General features: G+C 47.3%; 1 protein-coding gene across 1 annotated transcript in view; it reads right to left on the bottom strand.

Moving 5' to 3' along the window:
• The window catches only part of DYNC1H1 (dynein cytoplasmic 1 heavy chain 1), an 80,788-nt gene that overhangs the window by 28,942 nt on the left and 33,031 nt on the right, over positions 1-18,815 (bottom strand). Inside the window, exons 13-41 of the mRNA XM_021715554.1 lie at positions 18,625-18,801; positions 18,378-18,488; positions 18,176-18,295; positions 17,109-17,348; positions 15,895-16,050; positions 15,643-15,756; positions 15,282-15,392; positions 14,992-15,201; positions 14,678-14,824; positions 13,411-13,577; positions 13,148-13,321; positions 12,411-12,576; positions 12,144-12,332; positions 11,858-12,052; positions 10,952-11,234; positions 10,181-10,281; positions 9,603-9,762; positions 8,204-8,447; positions 7,522-7,705; positions 7,067-7,279; positions 5,196-5,434; positions 4,856-5,012; positions 3,271-3,498; positions 2,525-2,755; positions 2,153-2,293; positions 1,661-1,894; positions 1,365-1,571; positions 1,157-1,278; positions 449-614 (exon numbers count right to left, since the gene is read on the bottom strand). Of these exons, the coding sequence (XP_021571229.1) occupies positions 449-614; positions 1,157-1,278; positions 1,365-1,571; positions 1,661-1,894; positions 2,153-2,293; positions 2,525-2,755; positions 3,271-3,498; positions 4,856-5,012; positions 5,196-5,434; positions 7,067-7,279; positions 7,522-7,705; positions 8,204-8,447; positions 9,603-9,762; positions 10,181-10,281; positions 10,952-11,234; positions 11,858-12,052; positions 12,144-12,332; positions 12,411-12,576; positions 13,148-13,321; positions 13,411-13,577; positions 14,678-14,824; positions 14,992-15,201; positions 15,282-15,392; positions 15,643-15,756; positions 15,895-16,050; positions 17,109-17,348; positions 18,176-18,295; positions 18,378-18,488; positions 18,625-18,801 (5,187 nt within the window). The remainder of the gene's footprint in view (positions 1-448; positions 615-1,156; positions 1,279-1,364; positions 1,572-1,660; positions 1,895-2,152; positions 2,294-2,524; positions 2,756-3,270; positions 3,499-4,855; positions 5,013-5,195; positions 5,435-7,066; positions 7,280-7,521; positions 7,706-8,203; positions 8,448-9,602; positions 9,763-10,180; positions 10,282-10,951; positions 11,235-11,857; positions 12,053-12,143; positions 12,333-12,410; positions 12,577-13,147; positions 13,322-13,410; positions 13,578-14,677; positions 14,825-14,991; positions 15,202-15,281; positions 15,393-15,642; positions 15,757-15,894; positions 16,051-17,108; positions 17,349-18,175; positions 18,296-18,377; positions 18,489-18,624; positions 18,802-18,815) is intronic.

Raw genomic sequence — 18,815 nt, 5'->3', positions numbered from 1 at the left:
ATCCACTCACCTCAGTCTCCCAAAGGCACGGGATTACAGGCTGAGCCACCAAGTCCGGCTAATGACTATTTTTTAAATGTTGCAGAGAGTATAGGAAAAGAGACACTACTGGTGCGAGTGTAGTTTTGGTCTGTCCTAAGCAGTCTAGCAAGTAATGCAGCCATTACGTATTCTGCACAAGAATAATTACAGGTGTGGACATTGGTTGAAAGCATACATATCCTTTTAGAACCTGTGGAATATAGTTCTGTTTTTACATATACGTATACAAGTATAAGATAAGGATATCAATAAAGATGGAAGTATTAGCAGTCTTAGAATGTAAATAGAAAAACGATTTTGATGGCAGACCTTGGGAAAAGTCTCCAAACAAGGCCCCATCTTTCAACAGAATTCTTTGATTATTAGAGAAAAGCAACTTCTGGAAAAGTAAGAGAACTCTATGTACCTGAGACATCGTATAGAACTCTACCATGGCGGCCGTGAGCGGCTCTGCATATGTCCGCAGGGATGGGATGAGCCTCAGCATGGCGCGGTTGAAGGTGCCGTAGATCTGCGTGAGGGAGGCGGGTCCAGGGTAATCCACGTACACGACAGGCACGTGACGCAAAAACCTGTGCACAGACAGCCCAGCTCAGTGCCTCTCCCGACAGAGGCTCAGGGGAGGGGCCCCATGCCATGGAAAGTCCCTTGTCCTGGGACTGGACTGGAGGTGGCTTCTTAACCCACACACACAGGCTTGGCATCAGAGTTCACTGGGTCACACATACGCTGCTCAGGCTTATGGTCTGACCCACAAAGCAATGGCAAAACACTCAAAGAAGAAACAGGCAAAGATGGGAAAATAATCCCGGCTTATTTTAGCCCCATCTTGGCCTTACAGGTGGGTCTGTGGCAGTTCCTTACTACCCAAGACATCGATGCTTTTATTTCTAACATGCTATTTCAGCATTACAGCAAAGTACAAGTAACCTAAGAGGAACCATGCAATAAGCAGCATTTTGTTCCCTTTAGAATTAAAACCACGTTTTTGTTGTAATTTGCTTACAGCCATCCTGGACTGTGTGTGTGTGTGTGTGTGAGTGTGTGTGAGTGGTGTGTGTGTGTGTGTGTGTGTGTGTGTGTGTGTAGCCAGAAGTCTAAAGAGCAGCATTACCTGTGTGAGAGGGGCTTCCTTCCAGGGTCAGTGGGGGGATTACAAGCCCCAACAAACTGGATTCTCTCCAGCTTCACCCACGTTTGGTCTGAGGTGCGGTAAAAGCCTCCGTGCTCCACCATCTAAGGAAATGGGCACATACCACATCAGGAGTGAAATACAAACAAGAAACTTTGGGTCAGAAATGGCCTTGTGGCTGTAAACAAACCTGTCTGATGAAGGATATGACCCTCTGTGTCCCGTATTTATCCATATCTGGCAAATTGATTTCATCGCAGAACAATACCAGCCACTTTCCAAGCTGAACAGGAGCCAACACAACCCCGTTGGGCGTGCGCCTGTACTCGCAATAGTGATCGAATGTCTTCAGCAAGAGTTCTGGAGTTGTGGCACTCGAAAAGTTCAGACCCACGACCTTTGGAAGGGAAGACACAAAGGGAAGTTCTAAGCCCAGTCCCATATTTCAACACCAAGAGGTCTGCCATGCACCCCCAGCCTCTTTACCTCCATGTCAGGCAAGGCCCGGAGGGCGCTGAAGAGTGTCATGGTCTTGCCAGACCCAGGAGGGCCACACAGGACCAGTGGCTTGTGCTCAGCCAGCCACGTGTACAAGAGGGCCTCATGGCGGACCGTGTCCAGTGTTGGCACAACGACGTCTGGGGCTGCCACCTTGTGCGTCTCCACTTCAATCTGAGGCACCTTGGCCTGCCACGGGGACCACTCTCCGCTGATGGACACCTACGGAGATGGAGATGTGTCAGTCTGCAACAAGGTGCCTCTGCTGACAGGATCTGCTCACTTTAACACAAACCAGAACTTTCAAAATAAGGAGACTGGTCGAGCTGATCTGTATTCCTTGCTAACTTGTGAGACTACAAGGACAAGTAATTGTACGAAATGAAACAAGAAGATGAAGTCAAAGTCCACGGTCCGGTTGCTCCAGGATGAATTAACCTACGTGGTGAGAGTGACACAGACTGCAGGCTGCACACTCACCTCATAGTCGATAATGGGAATGTTGGGGGCCGTGGGCAGTGGCACGGTGGTGATTCTCCTGATATATTCTCCCAGCTCTGCTCTCATTTTTAGCCGGCTGTCTCCAGACAAGGACCAGAGGATGGCATAAACCAGGTATCGCTATTAAAAGAGGAATGACACTTCCATTTTTATAAGGTTTCTACAACACCAGAAAGACATTCATAGCAAAGCTGACTTGGAGACAGTGGTTCCCAGTGTTCCTGGACCAGGGCCACCCCCTGCACTTTTCTCGACTCTCGCCTAGGAAGGAGGACAACCCCACGTGAGTGTAACATCTTGGGTTCTAGGGACAGGCCTGGTGGTGAGCCCCATGACAGCCAAGTGCCTGACCTGGATGTAGCGCTCCAGTTGCTCGACCTGCATGGGGAAGTCGGGGTGGTTGGCGTTGTACTGCGCCACGTTCCGGCAGGCCTGGTGCAGCATGGAGAAGAGTGAGCCCAAGCAGCGCAGGCGCGTCAAGTCCATAATGTGCTCTAGCTGGAAGGCATGCTCCAGTGCCTTGGCGACCAGGCCGCTGGACGTGAAGTATGGTTGGAGGATTGTTGCTGCGTCCCTCTGGATCTAGAAAAGGGAACAGATGATGCTTAACTATCATTTCTGAAAGCTGGGCGAGTTCCAACCTGGGTCGCAGAGAAGCTCATACGACCTCGGGAAAATTAATTTGGATGACGCTTCAATACAAATCCTCATTCCCTCATGTGGTGGTTCTCAAAAACCCTGCTTTCTGGGAACTTTGCTCTTTGCCACTGGACACAGAGAAGGGCAGTCTTTCACCAATTTGCAGAGAAAACTACAAGGACAATGGGAAGAATGTTCCCATACACGTCTTTTAATTTCTGCAGCTGCTACAGCTGTGCTTCCTTAGAAGCTAGTGAAAGAAACACCAATCATACAACTCTGCCGTGTGCCCAGCCTGAACAATGAGTGGTCAGTGACCACTTGTGAGCAGCGCCACGACCTCCAAGACCCCCGAACTCAGGGAATGGAGGAGTCTGACCTCGTCACATCTGAACAGCCCAACACTCTCAGGTGCTGATTGCAGGTCCCGCCCGGAGGGCTGGACACGGCCCCTGTACCTGCAGCATCGGGGAAGCCGCCTCTTCGCCCTCGTCCTCCTTGCCCTTGCGCCGCCGCTGGGCCTCGTCCTCCCCTTCATCCAGCGGGATGCTGCGCAGCCTGGCCAAGAAGTTATTGAAGATCATGTCGGTGCTCAGCACGTCCTCGCTAAACCAGACCATGCCGCAGCGCGACACTGTAGCCAGGGTCGCGTACTTCAAGTCCTGCACTTCAAACATTATTCGCACCTTGGAAGAAGACATGGAACAGATTAATGATGTCAGTTTGGTAGAAACCTGGATATTAAAAGTTTTTTTTTTTTTAGTAGGAGTCTCACTCTGTCGCCCAGGCTGGAGAGCAATGGCATGCTCACGACCATTGCAGTCTCGACCTGCTGGGCTCCGGCGCTCCGTCACACCCTCGCGGCATCCTCGACTCCCTTCCCTTGGGCTGTCCTTAGCTTCCTCCATTCAAGCCGTCAGCTCCCTTCCCTCCTGCTTAGACACCATTGACTCCTTTCCCTCGTACCCACATCTTTCCATCAGCACATCTTGTTGTCACAGCCTTAGATGCCAGCCACAAGCATTTCTCAGCACCCCTGCTGCTGGCAGCTTGCCCACGCCCACCACTCGTGCTGATGGACGAGGTGGCCTTCCACTGGCCTCTGCTTCCACCCTGCTCTCTTCACTCTCCAAACGACAGCCACGAGCTCTTTGTGGACACGAACCAGGAAGTGTTTCTTGTCTGAGGCTCCCTCGTGGCTCCCAACTCCCCCACCGTACATGCTTGGCCCTCACAAGGGCCTCCGAGGCCCAACCTGACCTGGCCCACGTCCTCTGGTCTTACCCCAACTTTCCACCCTGAGGTCTCTACACTTCAGTCAGCTGCTCCTTCCTCTCCTCCTTAGGCAATGTCTCCCAGCCCTGCTACTCCTGCTGTTTGTTCCTTCTCCCTCACCCCCTCAGGTCTCCACTAAACCCAGCCCTTCTCAGGAAGCCTCTTGGGTCCTTTCCTCAACCTACACCCCTCATCAACACCTGACAGCTTGCTTCTTGTTCATTTTTTCTCCTTAGCCGGAATGAAGATGTATCACGTTTGTCCATCTTTCACATTGACTGTGAGAAGGGTTTTTGTCTTTTTTGTTTAGCTACTGCTGTGTTTTCAGCATTTTGAACGGGGTCTGGCTGAATGCAGATCCAGCCAGGCCTGACCGTGTTTACTGACCCTCCAGTGGTGTTTTAGGCACTTCCAGCAAATGCTTACCTCCCAGTGGAGAGTCTGGAGAGTGCCACTCTAATTCCTCAGGTGCCAACTCCCAGATGGAATGCTAACTACAATCCCACCTTCTAGGTACTAGCTGATAATTATGGAATATGCTTAATACTTCATAAATGATAGAAAATCTTTAGTAAAACCTATTAAAATAGTTCTCACTAGCCATGGGAATGGAAAAACTCTAATAGCTGAGACTCTGTCTTTAATGACTCACGCGGCCGACTGCAACAGCTCAGGACCACCTCTCCAGAGCTGAACTGTGCTGCACAGGGGTTTTAGTTGGTCAAACAGAGCCAGCTAACCCACAATACATGAAGGAAGGCCACTTACATTGGGTGGCAGACTGAGGCGCTCTCCATTGGGCAGAGTCAGAAGCTTGTTGTCATCGAGCACTGAGTTCAAGTTCTCAACCCACTCGGGGTCCACGTCACCGTCGAAGACGATCCACTGGCGCTTCTGCAGCTCACCACGCACGTTGTCTATGATCCTGGTTTGGAAGAATGTAAATACAGCTGCTGACTCAATCAAGATCTCAAGATTAAAAATGCTCACCCTACAACGATTTCTGCGTAGACTTTGGTTGGCAAAGTAGCATCTCCTCTGTTACCGTGAGAACTGGGTATTGTGGCCCCCACTCAGTGGATTCAAACACAGACCATAGCACACATACTTCCTCAGCACATGTGTGAAGAGTCCATCTGTCCACTCCCTGGTGTTGGGGTCCAGGGTTCCGTAGAGGTGGTCCTTGCTGATGGCCTTGGGGTCGATGATATGGGCAACACCTTCCACACCCTCGAGTCTCTCCAGAGCCTTCAGCAGGACGCGCCAAGCCATGCTCTTCCCACTTCCTGAGGGCCCCACCATCATCAGGCCGTGATTAATCTGGGTGATCTGGTAGAGCTGGAGAACCTGCAGGGCCAACACACCAGCATCGTCACCACCTCAGAGAAGTCATGGGAAGGTTCCTCAGCCACTACCTGTGACCACGAGGATCATGCCTATGGATTTTCTTTTCTTTTTTTTGTGAGTTGGAGTCTCACTCTGTTGCCCAGGCTGAAGTGCTGTGGCATGCTTATGGTCACTGCAGTCTCAACCTGCTGGGCTCAGGTGATCCTTCTGCCTAAGCCTTTCAAGTAGCTGGAACTACAGGCATGCGCCACCACACCTGGCTAATTTTTTAATTTATTGTAGAAACAAGGTCTTGCCATGTTGCCTAGGTTGGTCTTGAATCCTGGGCTCAGCAATCCTCTCACCTTGGCCTCCCAAAGTGCTGGAATTACAGGCTTGAGCCACTGCGCCCGCCCTGTTTTGTTTTGTTGTTTTTTTTTTTTGAGTCGGAGTCTTACTCTGTCACCCAGGCTGGAGTGCAGTGGCATGCTCATGGCCATTGCAGCTTCAGCCTGGTGGGTTCAGGTGATCCTTCTGCCTCAGCCTTTCAAGTAGCTGAAACTATAAGTGCATACTACCACGCCAGGCTAATTTTTGATTTATTGTAGAGACAAGGTCTCACCAAGTTTCCCAGGCTGGTCTTGAACTCCTGGACTCAGACAAACCTATTGCCTCGGCTTCCCAAAGTGCTGGGATTACAGGCTTGAGCCACTGTGCTCGGACTGTTTTTTTTGAGTTGAAGTCTCACTCTGTTGCCCAGGCTGGAGTGCAGTGGCATGCTCCTGGCCACTGCAGCCTCTATCTGCTGGGCTCAGGCAATCCTTCTGCCTCAGCCTTCCAAGTAGCTGGATCTACAGACACATGCCACTGTGCCCAGCTACTTTTTTGATTTATTGTAGAGACGAGGTCTCACCAAGTTGCTCAAGCTGGTCTCGAACCCGTGGGCTTGGGCAATCCTCTCGCCTCTGCCTCCCAAAGTGCTGGGATTATAGACATGAGCCACTGTGCCCACCTGTCTATAGATTTTCAACGGCAAGTACTGGAACTCACTGGCCATATCTACAACAGACATCTCTAAACTTTAAGTTGTTCTTTAATAGCTCAGGTAAGCGGGAGCCAGTGGAATAGGATAGGTATCAAGCAGCCTCAACAAGGACACATCAGGTCCCTCCAAGGACAAGAAGAGACCAAACGGACAAGCTGTGTGTTTAATCCAGTATAGCATTTCTCAGGCTAACCCACACAACTTGTAAAATAATCTTTTCTTACATGAATTGCATAGAGGAAGGAAAGTAACCAATACAGGATGGAAACAATGTACTGATTAGTGACGAGTTTGGTAGTCTATGATACTGGAAAGTCTTATAAGCAGAGTTAATAGGTATGAACAAACTTTTATTATAATTATGTCCTTAGCATTTTCAGAGAATGAGCTATATCAGGTAAATGAAATTTAAAATTTTTCAGGTAAATTTTGCTATCTCTCTGTTTAAACAAAGGGGAAATTTAAACAGGATTTGGGCAAGTCTTCATAAATAACGGTATACACCTCCCTGGCCTTTGCAGACAGTGTCAGATAGCCTATAGCTGTCATTACTGGATACAAAAGCTGGCAGGGTATGAGGGCCATGGCCAGTGGAAGAGTCCAGTTACCTTTTCCACCCACATTCCGCCAACTTCCTCTCCATCGCCATACGTCAGGTACATCTCCTGGCACACTTTCTTCAGCTCCTCTCGAAGGGCGGTCATCTCGCCCCGGTGATACTGGACCCCAGGGAACACATCCGACAGGAGGCTGAAGAGCAGCGGGATGTCCTCAGCTACCAGCTTTGGTACCATCGTCTCACAGACACTCTGGATCAGAATCTGTGAGGAAGAAGACTGAGCTGTGGGGGTGGAGCATGGCCCTGCATGTCTCCAGGAAGTGCGTGGCCAGTAATTGTGAGTGAACGAAGGGTGTGATCCACCATGTCTCACATCCCACTCAACTCAGCGGGTAAACATTAGTCTACTCCAGTCACCCCAGGACTTGTGAGCCATGTCAACACTCAAAGGTAAATGTAAATGGCATGTAAAGATTGAGTGATCAAAAGAATGCTTGCACAAACCTCTTGTTCAGGCAGGTTTTCAGCAATTTCTCCTTCATCAACTGCTTCCCCTCGTTCTTCTTTCTCCCTCTTTATCTTCTGAATCCTCTCCCTCTTCACGTTGCCTGCACTTACCAGCACACTCTTCAAAGCCCGAAGACCAAAGTCATAATGGCTTTGAGAAGAGAGCTGCTCATCGCATAGTCTAGGGGAAAAAAAAAAGTTTCCTTTAAAAAAAATAGTATACTTAGCTGGGCTCGGTGGCTCAGCCTGTAATCCCAGCGCTTTGGGAGGCTGAGGTGAGTGGATTGCCTGAGCTGGTGGGTTCGAGACCTGCCTGGGCAACTTGGCAAGACCTCATCTCTACAATAAATCAAAAAATCAGCCGGGCGTGGTAGCGCGCGCCTGTAATTCCGGCTACTCGGAAGGCTGAGGCGGCAGGATCGCCGAAGCCCAGCAGGTCGAGGCTGCGGTGGCCGGGAGTGGCCACTGCACTCCAGTCTGGGCGACGGGGTGAGACTCCAACTCAAAAAAATAAAATAAAAAAATAAAAATAGTATACTTTAAATGACAGTAAGCGTCAAGTGTCGAGAAATCAGAGATGGGTAATTTGAAATACAATTAAGGATAAAAATGCTAAGCTTATGTGGACACATTTAACATATTCTAGAAGCATGGTTCTGAAGACTTCTAGGCTACTTACTTGAAGAATGGAACGATCTTGTTGGCAAGCACCTCGGCGGTGCGGAAGCCCTGTGAGTACAGCATGACCTGGGCGATTAACTGCCGGTCGGGCTTGGTCATGGCCAAGCTCCGGAACAGCTTCTTCAGGTTGTCAGGAAGGTTGGACCGGCCGGCGTAGCCAGGGTTCATGGTGATGAAGATGGCCATGTCAGGGCTCACCTTGACTTGCTTGTTTAGCAGCTCACAGGTGATGGGGGAAGAGGCTGAAAGCGAGATAATGGCATTAAGACATGAGATGTTTAAAACAATCATTCTAAAATGTCTCTAAAATGACACATAAAACATCTATTTCCCTGGGAAGTGGGAGCAAAGGCTTCCTGGATGGGCTGCCCTCTAGTCTTTTTACAGTACCATCAGCCACACCCACCTGGTCCAGGCAGACCCCACTATTCTCTCTGAGCAACACAACATTGAATGTCACCAGGACAACACAAGATAGAGACACAGTCCAAAAATACAAATAAATAAAAAAAGAGATACAGTCTAGCAACAGTGACAAAATAAAAATAAATCACTGCTATGGCACACCTCCCTGAATTAGACCATGAGAATCACTTTTTCCTGGGATCATCAAAAATAACCCCCCCAAAAAAACCTCCAACCTCTTCTGAAGTATTTCAGAACAAAGTGCATTCATTCTGGAACAGAATACTGATCAAACACACAGGCGATGCTTTCTCTGACACTCCTCCTGTTTTATTTAGGAGGTCTGAGAAATTCTCTGTAAGATAGGTTACTGTTATTATGGAATAAAAAGAAACATGTGCAGTTACACTATGCACATAAGACAGAATTTCACACCCACCCAATATCCCCATGCTGTCCCCACCCCACATGCTGGGACTTTGTGTTGAACCAGGTAGTGAAGTAGCCTCTGGAGCCTCTCGACAGCTGCTCCAATCATGACTGAGGGCTTCTTCCCAAAACCAGATGGTAGAACACTCGGGACCAACGGGACGGAAGGCTGGGAAGGTTAGCTCTCTGCTGACGCAGGAAGGAAGAGGGGCTACTGAGGCCCACAGCAGCCAAACACTCACTGTGTGGCAAACTCCGTGGTTGCAGAACACAAACAAGAAAGCACAGGGGCTTTCGCCTGGTTGAGGAAGGATTGGGTGGAGGAAGCTCGGGTGCTGGTCTGCTCTGAGACATAGGAATCTGTATGCTGCTGCCTTGGAATGAGGACTACAAACTACTAACCCTGGGTCTCTACCTCCAGCCTTTAACTATGATGCACTGCACTCACTGCCTGCAGTAAGGAGTTCTGGGAGCTCAATTCTCACTTATTTCTAATCAGACGTAGAAAACTAGTTCACAGTCTAATCCCCCTCCACATTCTTAAAGGAGAAGCAGAGTCTTACTCTTGTCGTAGTTGGGGTTGGAATGCTCGCGCAGTGCCTCCTGTATGCACTGCACCTGCTGGGACACGGCCGACAGCATCCGCTCCTCCAGGCGGTTAAACTCATCAAAGCAGCCCCACGCTCCCACTTGGCAAAGTCCCACAAAGATACGTCCCATTGCCTGAAGTAGAGAGAAAGAAAGAAGCTAAAACCACCTGTTATGGACGGAACTGTGTCCTCCTGCCCCAAGTGCATATGTTGATGCCCTGACCCCCAACAGGACTGCATTTGGAGATAGAGCCTATGAGGAGGTATCATGAAGTCACAAGGGCAGGGCCCTGATCCCACAGGTTTGGTGCCCTTATAAGAAGAGGAAGAGTGACCAAAGCATGTGCTGTACCTCTACAAGCACACAGGAAAGGCCATGTGAGCACACAGGATATAAGCTGGACACCTCAAGCAGTTCAAAATAACACCAGAAGACCACAGAAAACATGCTGAGTTATGAGGCCAGTAGTTCTGTGAGATCCAAAATTGATCTTCCCCAACTGACCCCTGCAGATCGTAAGATTTTAGGTGGATCCCACAAAGCTTCTCACCTGGAAATCAAAGGTTTCATCACAGTTGAAAACTAAAACGAACCGTCCAAGCTGATGCCCAAGAGCTTTGACAGACTCTGTTTTCCCAGTTCCAGCAGGCCCTATTATTTAAACAAAGGCAGTTGAGTACTTGAATCCATTACCTAACTGGGAACACATCAACTTTAAAAGAACTATAACAAGCAATTCATTTAAAAGAATCAAAGGAGGGCAACTCCCTCGGGTACCCTCCCACCGTGGGAGCTTTTCTGTCCTCTCAATAAATCCTGCTTTCAGTCAGGCTTGGTGGCTCAGCCTGTAATCCTGTGCCTTGGGAGGCTGAGGTGAGTGAATTGCCTGAGCCCGCGGGTTCGAGACCCGCCTCGGCAACTTAGTGAGACTTCATCTCTACAATAAATCAAAAAAATTAGCTGGGTGTGGTAGCGCGCGCCTGTAGTTCCAGCTACTTGGAAGGCTGAGGCAGAAGAATCACCGGAGCCCAGCAGGTCGAGGCTGCGGTGGCTGGGAGCAGCCATTGCACTCCAATCTGGGTGACAGAGTGAGACTCCAACTCAAAAAAATAAAATAAAATAAAATAAAATAAATAAATAAATAAATCCTACTTTCTCACCTAAAAAAACAAAAAAACAAAGGAGATGTAATAACTGCAAACAATTTAAGATTTTAGAATGTACTAACCATGTAATTAAGAAATACACTCAAATCATGAGCTTAATCTTTTAAAAAATCTTGTTTATGGTTTCATCTGCCCAGATTAGTGTAATAACTTACCAAATGGGGAGCCTCCCAGCCTGGCCTCTAACGCTTGTGTCATCGTCAAATAGCAGCGGTCAGTGAGGGGGGTCTGAACCAGCTTGTCCTGAACACCCAGATACTCAAAGCCATAGTTAAACTTGGCATTGGCCATTTGAATTGACAATTGCTGCAACACATCAGTTTGCTTAGGATCAAAGTAAAATCGCATCTGGCTGAGCCATTCAAAAGATTTGGCGTTGTCAATCTTGCTTTTGATCAAGGATCTCGTAACATCTCTTTGGTGAACCAGCTCTGTAATCTGAAAAAAGAGAGTCCATTTAAAAGTTCATCACAAGCTAAAGCAATAAGTGTGTTCCTGGGTTTGTGGATTGTTAAACTTAAATTGAGAGTCTAGGTCCAGTTACAATGGCTTTCTGTAAATATTCCAAAATGCAAATTCACTTTTAGAGACAAAAGAAATGTTCATGCAACAGTATTACACAGAAACAAGAGATGCAATAAAAATTCACTTTAAATAAAAATTCTGCAACCGCTATGAAACATGACATGAGAGCAGCTTTTTGATGTCTGTCCTAACAGTCTGCCCATGTCCACTGGGGGCTCAGAGCCAGGGGCTGCTCACACTGCATGCTTAGCTCTGTCATTTCTCTTTGGGGAGAAACGATGGGAAGGAGTAAAGACACTGATCAAAGCTGACCACTTTCTTTCTGTCATGACATAGTATGACTCCTGCATGCCCCCAAGATGATATTATCTTTCAACAAGGAGAGGGAGCCAAATACCCGCCTCAGAAGATACACATCTGCCATCTACTTTCTCCTCCATATTAACAGGAACACTTTTCAAGCATGATTTCCGTTAATGCTTGGGGTGGAGGTATAAGAGCCTCAGTGGTGAGGAAGGGTTGGGCTTGAGACTGACCAAGTGTTCCAGCTTGCGTCTCCGGAGAGGGGGCTGCTCCATGAGGACAGAGTCTGCCAACACATTGAGGGTGACCTCCACATTGCTCAGCACGGAGTGCAAGGGCGCAGCATCACCACCTCCACCTATGCTGCTCAGTGCAGTCTCCACGTTCTCAGACCAAGCTATCTGGGCTGACAGAACCACAAGCTGGGCCTGAAAGACACAAGACACAAAATTCCAAAGGATCGTTTAAAGCTCAGTCAGCACTTTCATCTTCAGTCCGCTCACTTCTATTATAGGTTACCTGATATTTATCAATCCAAGTGATGTAGGTGTTTGGGTCGATTGAGGTGGCTTTACCAAAAATCTCCACTTCTGTAACAGACTCAGCAAGAAGTTTGGCCAGAGTGACTCTCATCTCCTTTTCTACCAGGGTGAGCCACTCATTGATTTTGGGGTGCTCAGTAATTGACACAGGAGTTTTAAACATAACCTAAAATAAAATTTTAAGAATTCAAATGTGCAAATAGATGAGAAAAGTTTTCTACGTTACAAACATGAATTGCACTACCTCCTCTCCTTCCCGGGATGAAATTCCCAAGACAACAGAGTTATCCTCATTTAGGATGATGCTTGAAACACCAGCAAACATTTTCTTGAAGTGTTTCTGTAATTTAGCTACATTCTTGCTGTTTCCAATGATTTCAAGCAAATCTTCGTCACCAACGAAATAGAACCTAAAATTAAAATATGAATTCAAGTTGCTAAAATCGTATATACAAGAGAGGTGAACCAAGACAAAATTTCCAATTTTAGGAAGAGAAAGAGGATGTGGCCAAGTGGCACAATCTCTAGCTTGAGTTCAGATCATGCCCAAATTTCTCCCAGCCCTCGGCAAAAGACACACTATCTAGCAAGATCTTGAAGCGGAATTCAATGAATGTCAAGTCATTCACCTTACTTCATTAGTTCATTTTTTTCAAAAACCTGTTTGATTCATCCTAAGCAAGCTGTTCAGAAAGGATGGGATATCACTTAGAAAACTGTCAGAGCTAAACACTGAAGAGCTACAAGTTGCCTTGGAGGGTGGATGATAGTTTAAATGAAGCTTAATACATCTAAGGTACAAAACTAAGAATTACTGGGTACAATTAGGAAACAATGTACGACAGGATATTAAATGGCTAACAAAATCCTTGATGTCAGAACTGACCAATACACAGGTCTAGAGGGGAGAAAAGATGGCTGGAAAAAAAGCACAATTGAAACTGAACTTTATTTCAGGCCACATCAAAGCAAGCTTTTTACCTGGGGAAAGATGATCGCTCTCTTTCTAGGTATTCTCCCAATGCTTTCTGGATCTTTCCTAGCAGGTCTGCCAATCTTTCCAGAGACCTCTGTACTCCCTGAATGTTCAGAACATCCATAACAAGGGGAGACTTGGATACTTTTTTCATTAGAGCCAGGAACTCTGTGCTGATGCTGCAAATCAAATGAAGACATATGTCAGCCTTTGAGTGGTGAGCTTGCTGGCCACCATCAGGACTGGGCTCCCTGGCTGGAGGCCATACCTCTGGAACCGCTGTGTTTCCACGGGCAGCAGATGCTTGATATCTGCACTGCCTGTAAAGATGCCTTCCAGGTAGACCCACCGCCTCTGCACGTCGATCCACACGTCGAAGAGAGCCATGATCCGGTTCAGCTTGTCTTCCCAGCTCAGTGCATCCTCTTCAAAAACCTGGTAGGCAGACAGGAGGGCAGAGGTTAACTGCTAACTTTTTCATTTACAGATACCAAAACTTGAGCTGGGTGTGGTGGCTCACACCTGTAATGCCAGCACTTTGGGAGGCCGAAGCAAGAGGACTGCCTAAGCCCAGGAGTTCGAGACCAGCCTGGGCAACTTGGCGAGATCTCGTCTCTACAGTAAATCAAAATATAAGCCAGGCATGGTGGTGCATGCCTGTGGTTCCAGCTACTTGGAAGGCTGAGGCAGAAGGATTGCCTGAACCCAGCAAGTCAAGGCTGCAGTGGTGAGACTCAGACTCAAAAAACAAAACTGAAAAAATGCAGAGTAAAATTCCATGAAGTAATCTGATTCACATTAAAAATAAGGCATCTAGTAACTGTTAATCAAAATGTATGATAGTGGCTAGGCGTGGTGGCTCACATCTATAATCCCATTTTGGGAGGTCAAGATGAGAGGATAGTAGAACCCATGGGTTCGAGAACAGCCTGAGCAGCTTGGCAAGACCTCATCTCTACAATAAATCAAAAAATTAGCTGGGTGTGGTGGCACACGCCTATAGTCCCAGCTACTTGGAAGGCTGAAGTGGAAGGATCACTGGAGCCCAGTAGGTCGAGGCTGCAGTGGCCGTGAGCGTGCCACTGCACTCCAGCCTGGACAACAAAGCGAGACTCTGACTCAAAAAAAAAAAAAAAAAAAAAAAAAAAAAAAGACATATCTTTTAGGCTGGGTGCGGTGGCTCAGTCTGTAATTCCAGCACTTTAGGAGGCTGAGGTGAGAGGATTGCCTAAGCCCAGGGGGTCGAGACCAACCTGGGCAACTTGGCGAGACCCTGTCTCTACAATAAATCAAAAAATAAGCTGGGCGTGGTAGCACGCATCAATAGTTCCAGCTACTTGGAAGGCTGAGGTGGAAGGATTGCCTAAGCCCAGCAGGTCGAGGCTGCAGTGGCCATGAGCTTGCCACTGTACTCCAGCCTGGACGACAGAGTGAAACTACAACTCAAAAAAAAACAAAAACAAAAACAAAATGTATGACAGTGAACATGCAGGAGAACACTCTGATGGGAATGGGAAGCTTCCCCCAAACAGTACCTTGTAATACGGCGAGAGCTTCATGGCTGAGACGCTGTTGATGTGTTCTTTGACTTTGTTGAAGAGGTCATCCCAGCCACGGATCAAGCGGCACTTGTTCTGATAGTTAACCAAATCGAGTTCGTAAGTATTCCATACTTCTCTTATCTGAATTGAAACCAGAGAGACCAATATGTGAGAATTCACCAGCTGTACAAGGGACCAGCATTACTGAAACAAAAGGACCACAGATGACAAGGCTTTTTTACATAGCTCAGATCTATACAACAGCCTGAAACACGACATAAAAGTGGCTGTCCACTCCTATTACCTACCTGCTTCAAAAATTCTTCCAAAGCCATCTCTCCTTGTGCCACAAGAAGGACATCCTTGACAATGGCTTCATTTTTCTGCAAGTCAACGTCCCAGATCTGGCCAAGGGTTAGCTCAGAAACAACCCAATTAACATGAAGTCTTTTCATCAACTGTTTCCAATGACGATCTTTAAGTGCTTCGGATTTCAGTTCAATCACCAACATGTTTATCTGTGGAAAAAGTAGACGAAGTTATCTGTGTAGGTGTACTTCTAGTGTACATTCATCACTGTGCTACATTGTAAACCTACCTTCATGTAACCTTTCAGAAGTCTCTGAACAAATTCATAGGATGCATACTGCCGCAATCGGGCAGGGAAGTTTTTCAGCTGGTTCAAGAGGCCATCTAAATTTTGTCGAAGCTGTCAAGAGAAACACAAGATGATACTTAATTTCCCAACATTTCTTGAAATGGTAAAACTTGTTTTTAAAAAAATGGGTTTAAAATAAATTTTACGTTATTCTGCAAAGTAATATAAATGACTTGTAGGACATTAAATAACACCTAATGAGTTCAAAAGACAAACACACAAGCTTTGTTTGCAAAGTTCCTGAATAAAATCTGTAGCTGTTAATGCAGACACACACACAAACACCTGTCTGGAGATGTACCTTTCGAGGCTGTACAGAAACCCATGGTTGCTCCTTCATCTGATCAATTTGTTCCCAGACCTTAGAAAGTTCTGACCAAACGCCTTTGAGGTCCTGTAATTCTTCTAAAGCCACCTGTGATTAAAACAGCAAAGCAGTTGAACTTTGGAGACAGAAATCACTTCAGACTCTGGTAGGCCCTTGAGATGACCCACAGCAATGGCGAGTCTGGCAAAGGAGCAGGACTCTTGACCCACACATGCAGGCTGATACCTGCACACGCTCTTCACTGCCACTGAGGAGTCCCGTGTCTGTCAACTCCAGTGCCTCCTTGGCCTTGGCGCACTTCTCCCGGTCATCCTTCAGCCTGCCAAACTTCCCTTCATATATGGTGAGAGCCTGAAGTGCCTCCTCGGGGCGCAGGTTGCCCTGAAAGCAGTCAGAGCACAGAGAATTGCAGACTCAGGAGAGAGGAACATTCTGGCTTTAAAGTGGTAGGCGGCCTGACCCGCTGGGCTTCTGGAAATTTCTGATTCTTTGAACATGTCTTCATATGGAAACACTCAATGAGATGTCCACGTAGGATGTGTGCACAGCACTGACATACGTTTTACATCAATATTTGCATAAACAAAGATCTTAGAATGGTGGAGCAACACTTGCCGATTTATTCTTTTTTTTTTTTTGTCAGAGTCTCACTCTGTCACCCAGGCTGGAGTGCAGTGGCACACTCATGGCCACCCCAGCATTGACCTGCTGGGCTCCCCCAATCCTTCTGCCTCAGCCTTCCAAGTGGCTGGAGCTACAGATAGATGCGTGCAACCACGCCTGGCTAATTTTCTGTTTATTGTAGAGACGAGGTCTCACCAAGTTGCCCAGGCTGGTCTCAAATGAGCGGGCTCAGGCAATCCACTCACCTCGGCCTCCCAAAGTGCTGGGGTTACAGGCTGAGTTACCGAGCCTGGCCGCTCTTTTATTCTTATTGGCCTCTCCCCTGATTCCTTGAGGGTAGGGGCTCTTGTCCTATTCATTCACTGCCATATCCCAGTCGGTGTTCAATAAATACTTGAATGAAGAAAACTGAACATGACAGGTTCTGGGGACAGGAAGGTTTAATAGCTACAGTAATGATGACATCCACAGAACCTGCCTCCCCACGATATATACAGCTAGCAGCAGCAGTGTGAGACTCAGCCTGTGTCTACAGAAATTAAATTCTAATTTTTGAGTATGTCTTTAAACCTTAAAACTATATCCTAACTTAAATGATTGCCCTAGGTAGTCTGTCATCCTTCAGTCCTAGGTAAAAAGAGCTCTAAGATGGGTTTCACATTTACTATCTGCGAGTACCGCTTTTTTAATTTCAAAAAGGAAGTCTTCAACATTGGAAAGTTAAGCCACAGGAGGGCTTTTTAAGTCTGAAAGGAAGCACCCCAAGCTGCGCCACTAGCTTGGGAGTATCCCAGAGCACAGCCAGTAAGACTCACCGTGACAGGCTTGGTCTTCTCCCAGTCTGAAAGCAGGTCAGTGGTGCGGCTTTCCACGGCCCGATCCTCCTGAACGATCTTCATTTGCAGGTTTGCCACCTGCTGCTGAATGGCAGAATCCTTCCGCCGCATGATGTCATTGAAGGCCCCCCACTCTCCCTCGATGTTGTCAATATAAAGCCAGGAAGGTGGGAACTGAAATCTTTGCTTTTCCAGCAACCGCTGACCGTTGCGGTAGAGCTTTGAGAGTTAAAAAATACATTAAATAACAGAAACCGTTATCAGAACCCCAGTAGGGAGAAGGCACTTTATGGCAACAGAACATGTAAGGTAAAACGTTTGCTCTTCTCCTAAAATCTTCCACCCAAAGATGACTGTGGCCAGAAGGCAGCGTGCCTCAACTCCAGTCTAGTTACTGCACCTCATTGCACCTATTGGTCCTGAATAGCATGTGAAGCCTGGGGGCTGTGCCTTGCCTCTTCATCCCAAATTACAGAAAAAATATTCAAGTTGATGACTTGAAAACAACAAAAGTAAGGGGTTTTAAAAGACAAAAAGAGTAGTTCTCAAATCTTGCTGTGCAAGAATTACCTGCAGAGCTTTAAAAATGCAGATTCCCAGGATGCTAGTATGTGCCCCACCCCCCTTTTTTTTGAGTTGGAGTCTCACTCCGTTGCCCAGGCTGGAGTGTAGTGGCACACTTACAGCCACCCCAGTGTCAACCTGCTGGGCTCCGGCGATCCTTCTGCCTCAGCCTTCTAAGTAGCCAGAACTGCAGGTGTGCACTACCACGCCCAACTAAGTTTTTTGGTTTATTGTAGAGGCAAGGTCTCACTGAGTTGCCCAGGTTGGTCTTGGCCTCCAAAGTGCAGGGATTACAGGCTGAGCCACTAAGCCCAGCCGTGCCCTGACTTTCAACATCATATCAGGTGCTGACGATAGAGACGGTCTGTGGACCACACCGCAGGAAAGTAGTCTCTTAAGGGTCATTCCCCCAGGATGCCAAGTATCATGAAAACCTAAACTGGAGATCCAGCTTGAAAATTTTAAATATTCACAGAGCTCACCTCAACTTGTTTCTCAAACTGCTTGATCTTCCGTTTCAAAGACTGCACATAGGTGATAAAGGTCACTGCATCGGAGGTGCTGGCCGTGTCCACTGAGTGCTGCTCCAGCTCTTGGCGAGACTGTTCAGAGAGGGGAGTATTTTAACCACAGGGCACAGGGTTACCAGTAGCCTGGTTACACTGGCAGAATCCTACTCCTCACCTTTGAGATCTGGGAATGGAATTCGGTCATGTTTGATCCTAGCATCTGCCCAAATTTGCTGAGAACCTCCTTATGCCACGAGTCATACTTCAAGTTCACCTTAGACTGCACCTGAGGGTGAAGCAGCACAACAAACATCATTGGTTCCTTCCTGCTGGCAGGTGTATCCTTCAACTGAATTTTAGTCTAACAGAAACACTGCTTTTGTAGCTACCCTGACACCTTTCAATAAGACAGCAGAGCTCACCTTGCCATAATCTATAACTACTGGTCCAAACTCTTTCTTGGTTTCCGCGTTGTCAAAGGTCCCCCTGGCCTTCCTTATTTGGACCAAGAGTGCCTGCCATTTGTTGAGATCCTCCCCAAGTCTGTTGTAGATGTTTTCAGCTTGCATGTCCCACAAACACTGATACTGAAGCCAAACCTACAAATAAAGAA

This window comes from Carlito syrichta, unplaced genomic scaffold, assembly GCF_000164805.1.
Source record: "Carlito syrichta isolate Samal-C Ts95f unplaced genomic scaffold, Tarsius_syrichta-2.0.1 Scaffold307187, whole genome shotgun sequence".
Taxonomy (NCBI): Eukaryota; Metazoa; Chordata; class Mammalia; order Primates; family Tarsiidae; genus Carlito; species Carlito syrichta.
The sequence above is the reverse complement of the archived record's forward strand: the minus strand, read 5'-3'. Positions and strand labels throughout refer to the sequence as shown.